The 15527-nt window shown below is 51.1% G+C and overlaps 1 protein-coding gene across 1 annotated transcript in view; it reads left to right on the top strand.

Annotated features, from left to right (window-relative positions):
- The window catches only part of slit1a (slit homolog 1a (Drosophila)), a 108854-nt gene that overhangs the window by 75643 nt on the left and 17684 nt on the right, over nt 1-15527 (top strand). Inside the window, exons 10-21 of the mRNA XM_062519700.1 lie at nt 796-867; nt 3262-3333; nt 4127-4198; nt 4425-4568; nt 6641-6804; nt 7874-7897; nt 11353-11497; nt 11975-12049; nt 12180-12323; nt 12484-12627; nt 12971-13137; nt 13824-13959. Of these exons, the coding sequence (XP_062375684.1) occupies nt 796-867; nt 3262-3333; nt 4127-4198; nt 4425-4568; nt 6641-6804; nt 7874-7897; nt 11353-11497; nt 11975-12049; nt 12180-12323; nt 12484-12627; nt 12971-13137; nt 13824-13959 (1359 nt within the window). The remainder of the gene's footprint in view (nt 1-795; nt 868-3261; nt 3334-4126; nt 4199-4424; nt 4569-6640; nt 6805-7873; nt 7898-11352; nt 11498-11974; nt 12050-12179; nt 12324-12483; nt 12628-12970; nt 13138-13823; nt 13960-15527) is intronic.

Genomic DNA, 15527 nt, shown 5'->3' with positions numbered 1-15527 from the left:
ACAGAGTCACTTAACATGCCTGTTATTCACCTAGTCCACACACATACACACACACACACACACACAGCCACTGTATACCTCACTTCTCCAATAAATCCTCGCCTGTGCTTTGTGTTTACCTGTGTGCTACTGAAACAAGACTGAGCCGGTTATTACTATGTAAATAAGACAGGTGATAAATAATTCCGCTTCAAACTATTTAACCTCATACAATTCAAATGTGTTTCTCATAGCACAGAACAAACATTTTCTCTGCAAGATATTTCTCGAAGGCGATCAGTGGTGCTGAGTTGTAATAGCCATGTCAGCGTGAAAAGAGGACAACAATATCGGTAGCGCTGTTCTCTGGTCGAGCTCTTGCCATGCGGTGGAGGAGAGGAGAGGAGAGGTCTAGTTGAAATGCACTACCATAGTGGGCTCCATCAAGACTGACAAGCAGCGAGACAATGGCCACCCCAGTGCAAACAAGTATGCAAATGGCCCTCGCTGCTTTTTTTTGGCGATACAATGAATTCCATTTCTATTCACCGTTGATAAATAACCATTCACTGTCCACATGCCACACTGGAGGGGCCCAAAGCATTTAGGAAATAAGCAACACCTGACCAATTACACAATCTGGCTGGAGTGATCGCGCTTTAATGAGCCTTGTTGCCATGGCGCTCTTTGTTGTCTGGTTGCCTGACTACATCTCTGTCCCTCTGTCTATCTCTCTCTCTCTCTCTCTCTCTCTCTCTCTCTCTCTTTCTCTCTCTCTCTCTGTCTCTCTCTCTGTCTCTCGCTCTCATTCCACAGACGTCTGGAACAGAACGGAATCAAGTCCGTCCCTCCCGGGGCCTTCTCTCCCTACAAGAAACTCCGCCGGATGTGAGTGCACCAACACCTCAGAAAAAAGCGTCTAAATTGACTGTTTTTCTTGTCTTTGATTGAGTTCATTTGCATGGCAACCATCCACAGGGCTGCTCATTCTCACGATCAAACCATCTGCTCCTCGAAGACCTCAAACACAAGTGCCATTCCCCTGGTGTTTACATGAGAACATTTAGTCTGCTCTTCATGTCTGTTTCCCCATAAGGAGGGCGAGCGGGCTCTCGCTACCGCGCAGGTCGCTTAGCACTTTATAAATTGTGGGCGAGACGATTACAGGGTATGGCCGAGTCTGAGGACGAGCGCTCAGCCGGAGTGACAGCCCCCCCCCTACCACACACACACACACACACACACACACACACACACACACACACACACACACACGCACACACACACACCACTCTGCTTGTCTTGGTCTCCTCCACAGCCGATCAGTGTCCAAGGATCCCTCAGCTGCAGTGCTCCATGACAGCCACAAACCACCTCATACATTAGCTGAGCTGAGGCTCTCAAGCAGCCCCCAGTCATTAGAGAAATTATCTAAGAGTTATTGGAGGGTTGTGTGGGGGTGGGGGTGGGGGACAAAGTCATCCCCTTTGGTGATGTGGTGGCTTGGTACACAAACAAGCACTGCAGCTTAACCTGTATACAAAAATAACCCTTTCCACTACACTCTAGCCCCCCCCCCCCCCCACCCCCAACTTAAACACACACACACACACACACACACACACACACACACACTTCCCACTGCTTGTTCAGCTGCCTGTATTCAGTCACAGAGCCAATGGAGCCTGCCAGCCCCATCCACACACACTACCCCCCCCCCCCCCCCCCCCCCACCACCCCCCACCCCTCCACCCCAAAATCCGCATTGGCTGTCCTCCCTCACACACACTGGGCCCTGACGGGGTAAAACACAGGGGCCCATCCCGACGGCATCCCGCTCAAATTCCTGCAGATATAAATAGGTGACGGATGACCCATTTACCGGCGGCCCTGTGTACACAGGGAGGCGCGCGGCGTCTCGGCTGTCTTGACATTGCAAGGGACGCGCGCTCCTGTTCTTGGTCAGCGCGGACGTCAAACTTGTCTTTGCCAGCTCCGCTCTGGGGGGGGGAACCTCTGGTTGAACCGGACCACTGACAGCAGGGTGTGTGTGAGATGGTCTGACATCCCTGTGTGCAGTGGTTTTGAAACGTACACATATAGTACTCTCTCTTTCTCTCTCTCTCTCACACACACACACACACACACACACACACACACACACTCACACACACTCATACTATATACACACATACACTTAGGTACCCATACACCAGCACTCGCACACATACACAGAAACACAGAAACACAGAAACACAGAAACACAGACACTTATTATCCTCCCAGTAGACTTTTTTTTACACAAAAACCTCAGAGCCTTTTCCCCAAAATAAGAGAACTGACAGAGAGGGCATTTATTTTTACAATAGGGGCCCCTTATTAGACCGAGCTCGGGCCTCACAGCGGGATGGCCAGTCTGTGTGTCTGTGCAGGACTTGGGGCCATCTGTATTGTTGCGCACAATTTCTATTAAAAGCCCGTGGGCCCACTCCCCCCCCCAACACACACACACACACACACACACACACACACACACACACACACACACACTCCTAGCGCGAGCCTGTTGAGAGGGATGCCCACAGCGGCGTGTAGCCAGGCCACAGGCCTGAGGTTCCTATTAGAGGGCCCGGGGCTTCTTCTGCGCAGACCAGAACCGCACGCTCCATTAGTACCCCCCCCCCCCCCCCCAGCGGGCCGCGCCGTAGCGGGTTTGGAACGCCACCCTGAACCCTGCGGCCTCTGGCATACTTGGGGCTCCAGTCGCCGCGCAACGTCAGGGCCCCCGCGGAAACTCTTTCCATGTGTCCACGCGCGCCGCTCCGAGTGTGGGCGGCCGCCAGCCATGAAGTGGGCCGGGGCTGGGGGGGGGCGTGGGGGTAGGGGGCGGGGACGGGGGATAGTTGTGCCAGCAGGCCCACAGAGCCAACCTCAACTACGCACACACACACACACACACAGAGACACACACACACCTCATCCCCTCAGGAGGATTGGATGTCAGCCTGAGTATGTGATGAGAGCATCCTGATCCATCCTGTCTGTGTGTGTGTGCGTGTGTGTCTGTGTGTGTGTGTGTGTGTGTGTGTGTGTGTGTGTATGTATGTGTATGGGTGTGTGTACGTATGTGCCCATGCATGTGGGATGATTCCTCTCCTGGCACTCAGAACAAGGGCTCTGTTCTGCTGTCTGCAAGCCGTGAGGTCAGGCAGGGGTCAAGCCCCCCCACTGTGAGTGAGTGAGTGAGTGAGTGAGTGATCCTGTGTCCTCTTTGTTTCACAGAGACCTGAGCAACAACCAGATCTCCGAGATCGCCCCTGACGCCTTCCAGGGCCTGCGCTCCCTCAACTCACTGTGAGTTTGGATTGCTTGTCAAAAGAATATGCGTGGAGTGTGTGTCTGGGTCTCGGTCTGTGTCTCTGTGTTTGTGTGTGTGTGACTGTGTGTGTGTGTGTGTGTATTTGTGTGTATTTGTGTGTGTGTGACTGCATGTGTGTGTGTGTGTGTGTGTGTGTGTGTGTGTATGTGTGTATGACTATGTATATGGGTAAAAACAGAGACAGTATGTGTGTGTGTGTGTGTATATGTTTGTGCATATGTCTGTCTGCGGGTGCATGTATGTGCTTGTGTGCTCTCTCTGGCGTGTGATTAATTGAGTGTATATACGTGTGAGTGGTCATGTAAATAGCTGAACTTATCTGAATGGATCTCCTGGCGCCTGTTTTGGCCCGGCCAGGGCAGATCCGTCCGGGCGCTGCACCGATGCAGATCTGTCTCTGAAAATAAACACGTCGGGGCTAGCACAATAAACACGCCGCACAACCCTGCGTGCATCCCTTCAAACAAGCTCGGACGTTTTTTGACCTGAGCCAAGACGCCACGCCAGAATGTATCCATCAGCTCGATCAACCGGCGCACTGATGTGGTTTATAAAGTATTTGTCTCTCTTTCTCTCTCTCTCGTGTGTTTGTGTGTGCGGTGTGTGTGTGTGTGTGTGTGTGTGTGTGTGTGTGTGTGTGTGTGTGTGTGTGTGTGTGTGTGTGTGTGTGTGTGTGTGTGTGTGTGTGTGTGTGTGTGTGTGTGTGTGTGTGTGTGTGTGTGTGCGTGTGTGTGTGTGTGTGTATGTGTCTTTATGTGTGCTTCGCAGGGTCCTGTATGGGAATAAGATCACGGAACTTCCAAAGGGAGTGTTCGATGGCCTGTACGCCCTGCAGCTGCTGTGAGTTAGTGGGAGTAAGAAGTCCTTCAGAGAGGACAACACACTTACGCAATCGCCACGGCGACCAGCTCGCCCCTGCATGCTGAATCAATACAACTTAACGCAGTTCATTACGGCCTGTAATCGAAAAACGCTCGCCGTTTGTCCTTTATGACCCCCCCCCTCTCTCTCTCTCTCTCTCTCTCTCTCTCTCTCTCTCTGCTTGTCTTTCCGTGTGTACCCTCAGGCTCCTGAATGCCAATAAGATCCACTGCGTGCGGGCCAACACCTTCCAGGACCTGCAGAACCTCTCGCTGCTGTCGCTGTACGACAACAAGATCCAGACGCTGGCCAAGGGCACCTTCGCCTCGCTGCGTGCCATCCAGACCCTGTGAGAGCGCCCGCCGCCGCCGCCTCGGCTTTGAGGCACACACTCGTCAACAAGCACGACACACACACACACACACACACACACACACACACACACACACAAACACACGCACATACAGAGCATTGCAGGGCTTCAAAATACATATCCACAGAACGAATTTACACGCTCTCATCATGGCCACACACGCACATACACAACACAAACAAACTCAGAAGTGCTCGCATGCACATGAACTTTGAGGCATTATTATTTGTATGGGGTACACACACACAAAATACTCTCATACCAACAGGTCACAGGCACTCATACTCTCTCTTACACACACACACGCACCCCCCCCCCCCCCCACACACACACACACACACGCATCCACACACACATACACACATAGGCCTACATACATGCTAGCAAAAGGGGTCAGGCACACATACACACTCTCACATTCACAAACAAATGTACACACTGAACTGTCACCATAAAACATGTGACAACACACATTGTTTACACCTTTGTGTGCCCTAATAACATAGGAATGGAATGGAGATGTAAAGTGCAGCATAAATCTCTCAGGCTGGAAATGTCAGGCCTGCGGGCGGTCGAAGCAATCCATGCTCCACACACACACACACACACACACACACACACACACACACACACACACACACACACACACACACACACACACGCACACACACTCCCTATGCAACAGTAAACGTCAAGCCTGTAACACGAGAGACAATGCCACGGTGTTAGGAGCCCACACACTTTGATTTATTTTTAGGTTGCAACCTTTTCTTCTTCCCTCTCTCCTTTACTTTTCTCTGTCTCTCTCACGCTGTCTCTCTCTCTCTCACGCTCCCTCTTACATGATCTTTCTCTTTGTTTCTGTCTCTCTCTCTCTCTCCCTCCCTCTCTCCTCTCTCTCTCTCTTTCTTTGTCTCTCTCTTACCATTCCTACGCTGTGTGCGTTACAGTGTTTCTTTTCTTCATCAGGGGGTCAGAGTTCCTCTCTGCCAAGGGCACATGATGTGTCTCTGCTATGCCTCTCCTGGTGCTACTCTGACAGGCTAAACCCCACACAAACACACACACACCGCTATGGCAACCGTGACATTGATAGCGACGGTTTTTCACCACCGTCACACGCACGTGTGTGTGGTGCTGCCACCTCAGGCTCTGAGAGCTGGCCCCCTGCTTCGACCACACAGGCACTCAAATACAACAACTATTATTATTTTTGTTTGTTTGTTGTTTTTTTGGCAGTTATTAGGAAGAAGGAAGATAGTATGTGTACGTGGTGGGTGGCGGGGGGGTACAAAGATGAGCAGGGGGTGTTGAGTCCATCAGTTAAAGTGATATTTATATTTACCCAGAATTCAAGGTAATGGGTAAGAATAGACTTAGACCTCACTGGCCAGGCTGTGCCATGCTCTGGCATTAGCCTCGGACCTGGAATGACCGTAACCATGCGTCCCTGCATAGCTCCCATGCCACCGTTAGTGAGGGGCCATTTCACCACCGGCCACAGAGGGACACTGGGCAGAGACCGGGTAGCAACAGGGCAGACATAGTTTACTGGGCACATAGTTGGCACGTGTGGTAGAATTAGGCCGGTGTCCAGTATATGTGGGAAAAATTGGATTTGCATACAAGAACTTGTCTCTGGGGAAAAGAGGCCTTGTCAAATAAAAGGACACTGCTTCAACCAGAGGTTGCCGTAGGGAATTATTTCTGAACGGTGTCCCAGTTGGAACCAGCACACTGTTATTTGATGTGGCTGTTTGTGTGGTGTGTGTGTGTGTGTATGTGTGTGTGCGTGTGAGTGTGTTTATAAATCACAGTGACAGTACATCCGAAGCAAGTGACTTAAGAGGGGGCGGGACCTCTTTATTACTACCAATAAAATATGCCACCTTGTCCACCTTGTATTATTTTATTAACACATAAAGTTAGGTCCACCTAATACAGTTAAATGTAGTCTTGCAGAGGGATGTGCAGTACAGTATCTCCGATTGCATCTGGTGTACATGAGCTCATTTTCTAAGGTAGGGTTTCTGCTTTGTCCCTCACAGCCATCTTGCCCAGAACCCGTTCATCTGTGACTGTAATCTGAAGTGGCTGGCTGACTACCTGCGTGCCAACCCCATCGAGACCAGCGGTGCCCGCTGTGCCAGTCCTCGGCGCCTGGCCAACAAGCGCATTGGCCAGATCAAGAGCAAGAAGTTCCGTTGCTCCGGTGAGCCCAAGCAAGCCTGCGAACCTTCGGCCCTCTGTCTACAATCTTCTCTCTCTCTCTCTCTTTCTCTCTCTCTCTCCATCTCTTCCTCCCTCTCTCCCTCTCTCTTTTGCCTTTACCTCATGTTTGCCTCCATCTTGCTGTCACATAAACTGTCTGCACTCATTCCTGGCTACACATAAGCTTCCGTTAGCGTCATACCATTTCGTGCCTGACTGGCACCACAGCATTGGTGAGGGGGGTGGACGGGGTTGTGTCCCTCTACCCCTCCGTTTGTGCTCTGGAGATGCCAGCAGTGCCACTTGACTTATAGCCACTGTGCCACCCAGTCGAAGTTTCCCATTTGAATGATTTGATTTTCATTATTTGGATTGGCTTGTTCCTCTCTCCCAGTTTGTTCCCATTTGCTCTCTTTTATTAGCACATTAACACGTTGTGTCTGGCTTCACATGAAGCAAAGGAAACACCCAAAGGCTGACCTCATCCCCCTCATGCCCACGGATTGGGTTTCGCTCTCCTCTCTGCCCGCCCCGTGCTATCCCCTCGGCCCAGTTGGGGTTGACTCACTTTGTGTGTGTGTGTGTGCGTGCGTGTGTGTGTGTGAGCGCGCACACACACCCACGGCTTAGCAGCCTGGCACCCGCCGCTGTTTGCGGTTCTCACTCATCAGCGCTTGTTTTACAACCCCGGCGTTCACTCTGATCTCGTCCGAGTGCCGGCGTCCCCAGTGGACGCTGGCAGAGACTTGCTGGGTCTCCCCCAGGCTGGGGTGTTATGCAGAGAGAGCAGAGAGGCCAGCGAAACCCTGTCCTCCCCCCCCACCCCCCCTAACCCCCCCCCCCAACCCCCCATTCTCCCCCCAGCTGCACAGGTCTCACAGCACACCTCTCAGCATCGGTCAGGGATGGCAGCTCGACAGAGACCCCGACTCTTTTTACAATTGGAACATTTGACAAGAAAACAAACAAAGCCTAAACAAATCAAAGAGTAAAAAGTTGATTGGGTCTGATGGCTGCTGACTGTTGACTGCCCTAACTGATACCACTGCCTTTTCTCTCCTCCATCACAGCCAAAGAGCAGTACTTCATCCCAGGTGAGTGGCTTCCGTGTGCTTCCCATGAGCCTCTTCTTCTTCTCCTGTCTCCTTGACTTCCTGTTTGCCTCCTCTTCTCTAAGCCCCCCAACAGACACCCCCAGCTCTCTGTCCCATCTCCTGTCCTCTCTCTCTCTCTCTCTCTCTCTCTCTCTCTCTCTCTCTCTCTCTCTCTCTCTCTCTCTCTCTCTCTCTCTCTCTCCTCCTAAATCGCTTTATCACGGAACATTTGCAGTGTGCAGTGAGCCAGGCGAGGAGATCTCCATCTGTAGAGGGCTTTTTTGGCATTAAGGGAACAGATGAGGTAAACCCCCACAGCCCGGTTAATGGGGAGCAATTAACAATTGATGAGAGCGGCTCCTTCTTTTTTCTTTCTTTTCGCCTCCTCGCCACTTCATGTTAGTCCTGAATCCTCCTCCCTCCTCCTCCTCCCCCCCTCTCTCTCTATGTGTTTGTGTAACTGCTGTTCTCCAGATAAGGCCAGGGAGATAAGGCCAGGGAGGAAGTCAGGCTTTAATAAGGAAAAGGTTTGCAAAGGGCGAACGACCACCGCTCCCCACTTCTCGCTCTATCCCTCTCTCTCCTCCCCCCCCCCCCCCCACTCCCGCGGTAAAAGAAAAATAAAGCACACCAGAGGACTAAGATTCCTATCTAAGGATGTTTCCGGATCTCTTAACAAGAGCACTCCCAAGAAAATAGCTTGAGTCAAGTGAATGAAATAGAGAGCTGACATTGGCAAGAGGCTCTAATGGAAATTTAAGCACTGGAAAAGATGAAAGGGGATGCTTGATTTATGCGTATGCTGTCCTTTTCTAATAATAATGAAAGCTCGAGGCACGCTCGGCCAAGTCCTCGAGACAGTGTTTGATTTGGTGTAGTAGTGCCGGATCTTTTAGACTCAGACAAAACTCAGACAGACTTGTGGCGCAGAGACCTTTTGACTGTGAGACACAAAACTCTCGACATCGGAAGAGGTAAAAAAGTTATCGCACCGAAGAATCATCTCCTCTGACTTTTTTCTGCTGTCTCGCTCCCTCGCACGGACTTCCTCTCCCTCGCAGTGAGTCGTGAAACATAAACAGCCGGGGGGACAGCTGACATGTCCTGTGTCTGTGTGTGTGTGTGTGTGTGTGTGTGTGTGTGTGTGTGTGTGTGTTTGGTGTTTGTTTGTTTGTGTGTGTGTGGCTCTCTGTCTGAGTGTGTGTGTGTGTGTGTGTGGCTCTCTGTCTGCGTGTGTGTGTGTGTGTGTGTGGCTCTCTTTCTGTGTGTGTGTGTGTGTGTGTGTTTGTTTACCTCTATGTGTGTGTGTGTGTGTGTGTGTGTGTGTGTGTGTGTGTTTGTTTGTTTACCTCTGAGTCTGTGTGTGTGTGTGTGTGTGTGTGTGTGTGTGTCCTGTCTCAGAAACATGCGTCTTCTATCTGCTTTGCTCTGCCAACGGTGACTCACCCTCCGCTGTGGGGAGAGCCGAATGCCCAGCGGAGACGGGCACGGGGCGTGAGCGCTGAATCCAGTCAAAGAAACTAAACAGTCTCCGGCCATCCTAGAAAATCAAAGCCTTCCCGAGAACTTTATTGTTTCCTCTTGCGCATTTTTCTTCCCCTCTCTCTCTCTTTCTCTCTCTCTCTCTCTCTCTCTCTCTCTCTCTCTCTCTCTCTCTCTCTCTCTCTCTCTCTCTCGTTCTCTCTCTCTCTCTCTCTTGTTCTCTTCCTCCCTTTTTAACACCAGGAAATGCCATTTCCGAAAGTCACTCTCAGTCACAACAGTCAGTAATGAGGATCATTAGTGCGTTTGAACTTCCCCTCAGAACGGGAGTGGGTGTCTCGAAGTGACGTCTGCAGCGTGGAAGAGGGAAAACCGTGTCAAAGTCGATTTCCATTAACAGGCCGGCGCGCCCCGTCAGAGTCTGACCCAGCTCTCTCTCTCTCTCTCTCGCTCGCTCTCCGCCTGCTTCTGGTACACGTTAGGGAATACCGCTGAGTGACGGCCTTATCTGGTCTGCACATCGCATCAAATATCCAGACGCGTGTATCAGATCATACCTGGTGAGGTGGGCCCGTGTCCACGTTGAAGGTCGGCCATGGCACGTATGCTTGTAGCTTGTCAGGAAGGTGTACTCTCATGTGCATGTAGAGAAACACACCTACTGTAAAAACATGAAGTGCCAACACATGAAGTGCCAACACACTCTTAATACACATAGTGAAATGCACACACACACACACACACACACACACACACACATATACACATACACATACACACACTGACACTGCCCAACTCTAAAGTGGCTTCAAGTAGATACTGCGCGTTCAATTATTGAATGGCGATTATATAACGGCCTTCAAGCACTTTGGCACATAGCGTCTATTCTTAGTCCTGGAAAGTGGTGAGCAGAGAGAGCCGTAGTCTCTCAGCCATGTTCCTGTTCTTTGAGGACAGTGATCTCTCCTCTTCTCTTCTCCTCTCCTCTCCTCTCCTTCTCTCTTCTCTCCTCTCCTCTCTCTCTCCTCTCTTCTCCCTCTCTCTCCTTTCCTCATCTCTCCTCTCCTCTCTCCTTTCCTCTCCTCTCCTCTCCTCTCCTCTCCTCTCTTCTCCCTCTCTCTCCTCTCCTTCATCTCTCCTCTCCTCTCCTCTCCTCTCCACTGGGACAAGAAGCAGCTCTCCAGCTGTGAGCCGCATCTCCTGCGCGCCCCGTTCTCTCTCAGACCATAAACGGCACACGCCCCGCTCTGCTCCCACCAGCCAAAACCGCCAAATTGATCTGACAGACAGTTTCCCCTCATCTACCTGTGTGAGTGCACACCGCCCTTCCCTCTCCTCTCTCCTCGGAGAGATTTTCTCACCAGCCAGTGTCCCTCTGTGAAATATCACCCAGACAGACAGGCGTTTAATGAACACACACACACACACACACACACACACACTGCACAAACGCTCCTTCTCTGTCCTAGTGTTGGCAAGGAATGTGTGTGCTCACCTTTGGGTCACCACCAGCAAACAGTGAGCTCGCATCGAGCTGAGAAATGGCTATTTGAATAGACAGGCTGACACGCCATTATGAGTTGTGAGTAGGTTTTTTTTCGAGAGGTTTTGGAGAGGATTAAGGGGTTTGAGTCAATCCATCACCGCCTGCTCCAGCTCTCTCACAGCCACTCTGCAGCTCTCGCTGTTTTTCTTCCTTCTTTCTCCCTTCTTTTTTTTTTGCATCGAATGCAAGTTGCATTTATGGCTCCGTTTCTCGGAAGAAAAAAAAAAAAAAAAAAAATGAGTTATGGGTTTGGCAGCGCGTCCCGCCCAAAAAGCGCGAACTGTAGCGGTGCACGTATACATCCGTCAATCACCCCGTGTGAATGCAGAATGTGAGCGCGAGTGTGAGCCAGGGGCCTTCTCCTAACGCTCGGCCGTCTCTCACTCTCTCTCACTCACTCTCTCTCTCTCTCTCGATGCTTCCCCAGGCACCGAGGACAGCCGCCTGAACAACGAGTGCAACAACGAGCCGGTGTGTCCGCCCAAGTGCCGCTGCGAGTCCAACGTGGTGGACTGCTCCAACCTGCGGCTGACCAAAGTCCCCGAGCACATCCCCGCCTCCACCACCGAGCTGTAAGGCTACCCACAATGCACCTGTGATTTACATCTCCCCTCTCATCTCTCTTCTGTCCTCTCCTCGTCTGCTCTTTGCTGCCGATGACGGATTTATCCATATTTGCACTCGTGTTACCACATTGGCATTGTTTTACCTTCTGTTTAAGAGCTTGGGGAGTAGGTAATGGTGATTCCTTCTCAAACCGCAAAATGCGCCAAAAGAAAAACTCTAAATGCATCATTCAGACAGGTCTGTTTCTGGCTCGCTATTTCTTATTAGCCGAGCACGCATCAGTGATTTGTTTTTCTTCCCCCTTCCCTTGATTTTCCCCCTGTTGCTGTGAAGACTAACCTGCTGTGTCTCCTCCTCTGTCAGGACATCCTTTCTCTCTCTCTCCCCCTCTCTTTCTGTCTTTCTCTCTCTCTCTCTCTCTCTCTCTCTCTCTTTCTTTCTCTCCCTGCCTGACCTTGTTTATTTGCTCTCCCCTGCCACAGGCGCCTGAACAATAATGAGATCACCACACTGGAGGCCACCGGTGTGTTCAAGACCCTCGCGCAGCTCAAGAAAATGTAAGCCCGTTCGCCTCATACATCAAAAGCATTATGCCAGCGACGGGGAACCACACTGGATGGTGTGGTGTGTCTTTTCTTTTCTTTTCGGTGGGTTAGGTGTTGATGTGACTCTCCCCTTGTGCCACAGAAACCTCAGCAATAACAAGATCACGGAGATCGAGGACGGCGCTTTTGAAGGGGCCTCGTCCGTCATCGAGCTGCACCTGACCGCCAACCAGCTGGACTCGGTGCGCAGCGGCATGTTCAAAGGCCTGGAGGGCCTCCGTATGCTGTGAGTCAGAGCTCGTCTGTCGCTCGCGTTCATCATCCCCCCGGCCTGCACACTGACAGCAGCGGCTGTCTGCTCGTGTGTGTCTCTCACACACACACACACACACACACTCTCTCTCTACCTCTTTCACACTCTCTCTCTCTCTCTCTTTTTCAAACAGAATGCTCCGGAACAATCGCATCAGCTGCATCCACAACAACAGCTTCACAGGGCTCTACAATGTGCGTCTGTTGTCGCTCTATGACAACCAGTTGACCACCATCACCCCCGGAGCCTTTGACACCTTGCAGACCCTCTCCACTCTGTACGAACTTTACCTGAATTTCATGATGAACTTCAAAATACTCCCATTTTTCTTGTCTTGTAAAGATGAACTTGGATCATTTTTGTTATTTTGACGTGGAATTAACATGATTCATGAAGTGGTATGAGACCTAGAATACACTAATGTTATTGCTGATCAGTGTGATTTTTCAGCGTCTGTCTTAGAACTAGTTTATTTGAATATGACTGTCAGGATAGACTAAATCTGGTTTCGATCATTTCGCAGGTAGAAAACATGAGCATGTATTAAAAAGGATTCCATGATCTTCCCCAGGCCCTTGACAGCTCTCTGCTTTTTTCTCCGAACTCTTTTGTTCTGTCAGGAACCTGCTGGCCAACTCCTTCAACTGTGACTGCCGTTTGGCATGGCTGGGGGACTGGCTCCGCAGCCGCAAGATCGTCACAGGCAACCCACGCTGCCAGCGGCCAGCGTTCCTCAAGGAGATCCCTCTCCAGGACGTGGCACTCCCAGACTTCCGCTGCGAAGAGGGTGAGAGTTAACACACACACACACACACACTGTCACACACACACACACACACTGTCACACTCCACCAAAGTTCCCTTCTACTTTTGTTCAGCTCGACTGAGAAGTGGTGCCAAACTGTTCTATCAAACACCGTGGCAGGTCTGTGTTTGTCGTTTGTCGGCTCCGCTCGCTGTTGAAGTGCCTCCAGCGCGAGTGTCGAGTCGATAGCGGCGCACCGATGGTATTGATTAGCGGGCGGCACAGCGTGCTCGCCAGGAGCCAGGAGAACAAAAGCGCAGTGCAGCGCCGTTCCTGCCCAGCTATTTGTTTTTGTCCCCTGGAATCAATAAGCTGTCAGCTGTAGTCTGACGGCTCTCTCCATCTGTCTCCCTTTATCTCGCGCCTCGTCTTGACTTGTCTCTGTCTCTTCTCTCGCACTCTCTCTTTGTCTCTGTCTGCTCTACCCTTCGGCTTTTGTTTTTTTTTCGCCGTTCCACCTCTCTGCTGGTTTTCGTCGTGTTCTTTTGTCTTTCTCGTTGCTCCCTTCCACTTTGTCCTTCACTCCTCTACTTTTTGTTCTGTCTATTTTTTTTCTCTCATCCCTCACCATTTTTCTAATTTTCTCGTTGTCAATCCCCCCCTCCTCCTCTCCCCCCGCGCTCTCCTTCATCCTTGTGTCTTTTTCTCCTCCTCCTCTCCTGCGGCAGGCCAAGAGGATGTGCAGAGCTGCATACCGCGTCCCCAGTGCCCCAGCGAGTGTACCTGCCTGGAGACGGTGGTGCGCTGCAGCAACAAGCACCTGCGCGCCCTGCCCAAGGGCATCCCCCGCAACGTCACCGAGCTGTGAGTGCCCCCACAGGACCCCACACACACACACACACACACCCAGAGCAGTGGTGTAGTCTATGTGATATTACGCAGGACTACGCAGTATACCCACTTAAAAAGCATCACCATCTCAGTATACCCACTTAGAATAGGCAAGGATACATATTAACATTTGGGGTTGATCACAGTATACCCACTACAGCTAACTACTACATCACAGTACACTGCCGACTCAGACTACACTGCCGACACAGAGACATTCGCCACATGCACAGGTGGAAAACTCGGCCTTCAGAAAGGGAAAAGTCCGACCGTGTTTGGGTCTGCCTGTGCACTTCACACAGGTGGTTTCACCAATTACCTGATCTACCTGACCTGGCTGAAGAGTTGTGCTAATTACAATCAGCTGGTTTAGTAAAGAGTTGGAACAAATACGTCGTAGAACTTACTTTCCTTTCTCAACCAGCGTCTTCCCACATCTGACTACATGCTAATGCTAACTACTACCTTAGCCAAAGGTTTAATTTCAAAATATTGTATCTACAATATAAAGTGAAGGTCTCCTACTGTAATAGTAGCGCATTCATCTTCTTGTGAAACATGACCTGAGGGGATTTAAATGAAATTTTTCAATGAGGATATCAGCTCTCGTGTTGATATAACATGTCTTTGAGGGTTTAGCAGTTCCTTCTGGACTGCAGAAGCTGTTGGATTGTTTATTGGCAAATAAATAGACAAAAGCCCTAAACAAAGGACAAACAACAAGTGCTCTGGCGCTGGGATCCATCAGCACTAAGTGTTGCTTCCACACACTCCAGGAGGTGCCATCTCTGATGTCATCCCCGTTCCCAGGCCCCGAGCCAAGCAGGGGTGGGTGGGTGGGTGGGTGGGTGGGTGTTTGGGCTTAGGGGGATTGTGGGTTATTGTTGGAGGTGGTGGTCGGTTCGGTCTGGAGGGGATGGACACTACAGCGCCAGAGCAAAAGTACATTTTAATGAGTGGGTGCCTCTTTAACGAATGGTGGTGTTTGCCTGTGGTCTGGAACTTTCCCCCGGCCCACCGCCGCCCCCACATCACCTTGTTGTGGTTTCACATGCACTCAAATACATGGGGAGTGAGTCAGCTAAGCCGAGTCCCCTGGCTGAGAGGCAGAGAGGCCGGGCTCTCAGACAGATAGACAGGCATGCCATTCACACACACACACACAGCCCCCCCACAGCCTGCAGCTGCTCTCGCTCGCCTCTTACCTGCGGCCAGGTGTGTCCCGTCGCTTTCATCTGTGCATCCGGCATGGCTGGAGCTCCAATACCCGTCATTATCTCCCTCCGTAGACACGCTCACACAGAGACATGCTCACACACACACACACACAACACACTCAGTGACATGCACACACACGGCTTAAGTGACACATGGTGACATGACAGACACATATATATGCACACACTCTCTCACACAGAAGCACACAGACACACACACACACACATTCACGCACACACACTCGGGGACATGCACGCGCATGGCTAAAGTGACACACACACACAAACACACACACACACACACACACACAAGGCCTCAGGCGA

This window comes from Sardina pilchardus, chromosome 18 (genome assembly GCF_963854185.1).
Source record: "Sardina pilchardus chromosome 18, fSarPil1.1, whole genome shotgun sequence".
In the NCBI taxonomy this organism is placed as follows: domain Eukaryota; kingdom Metazoa; phylum Chordata; class Actinopteri; order Clupeiformes; family Clupeidae; genus Sardina; species Sardina pilchardus.
The sequence above is the reverse complement of the archived record's forward strand: the minus strand, read 5'-3'. Positions and strand labels throughout refer to the sequence as shown.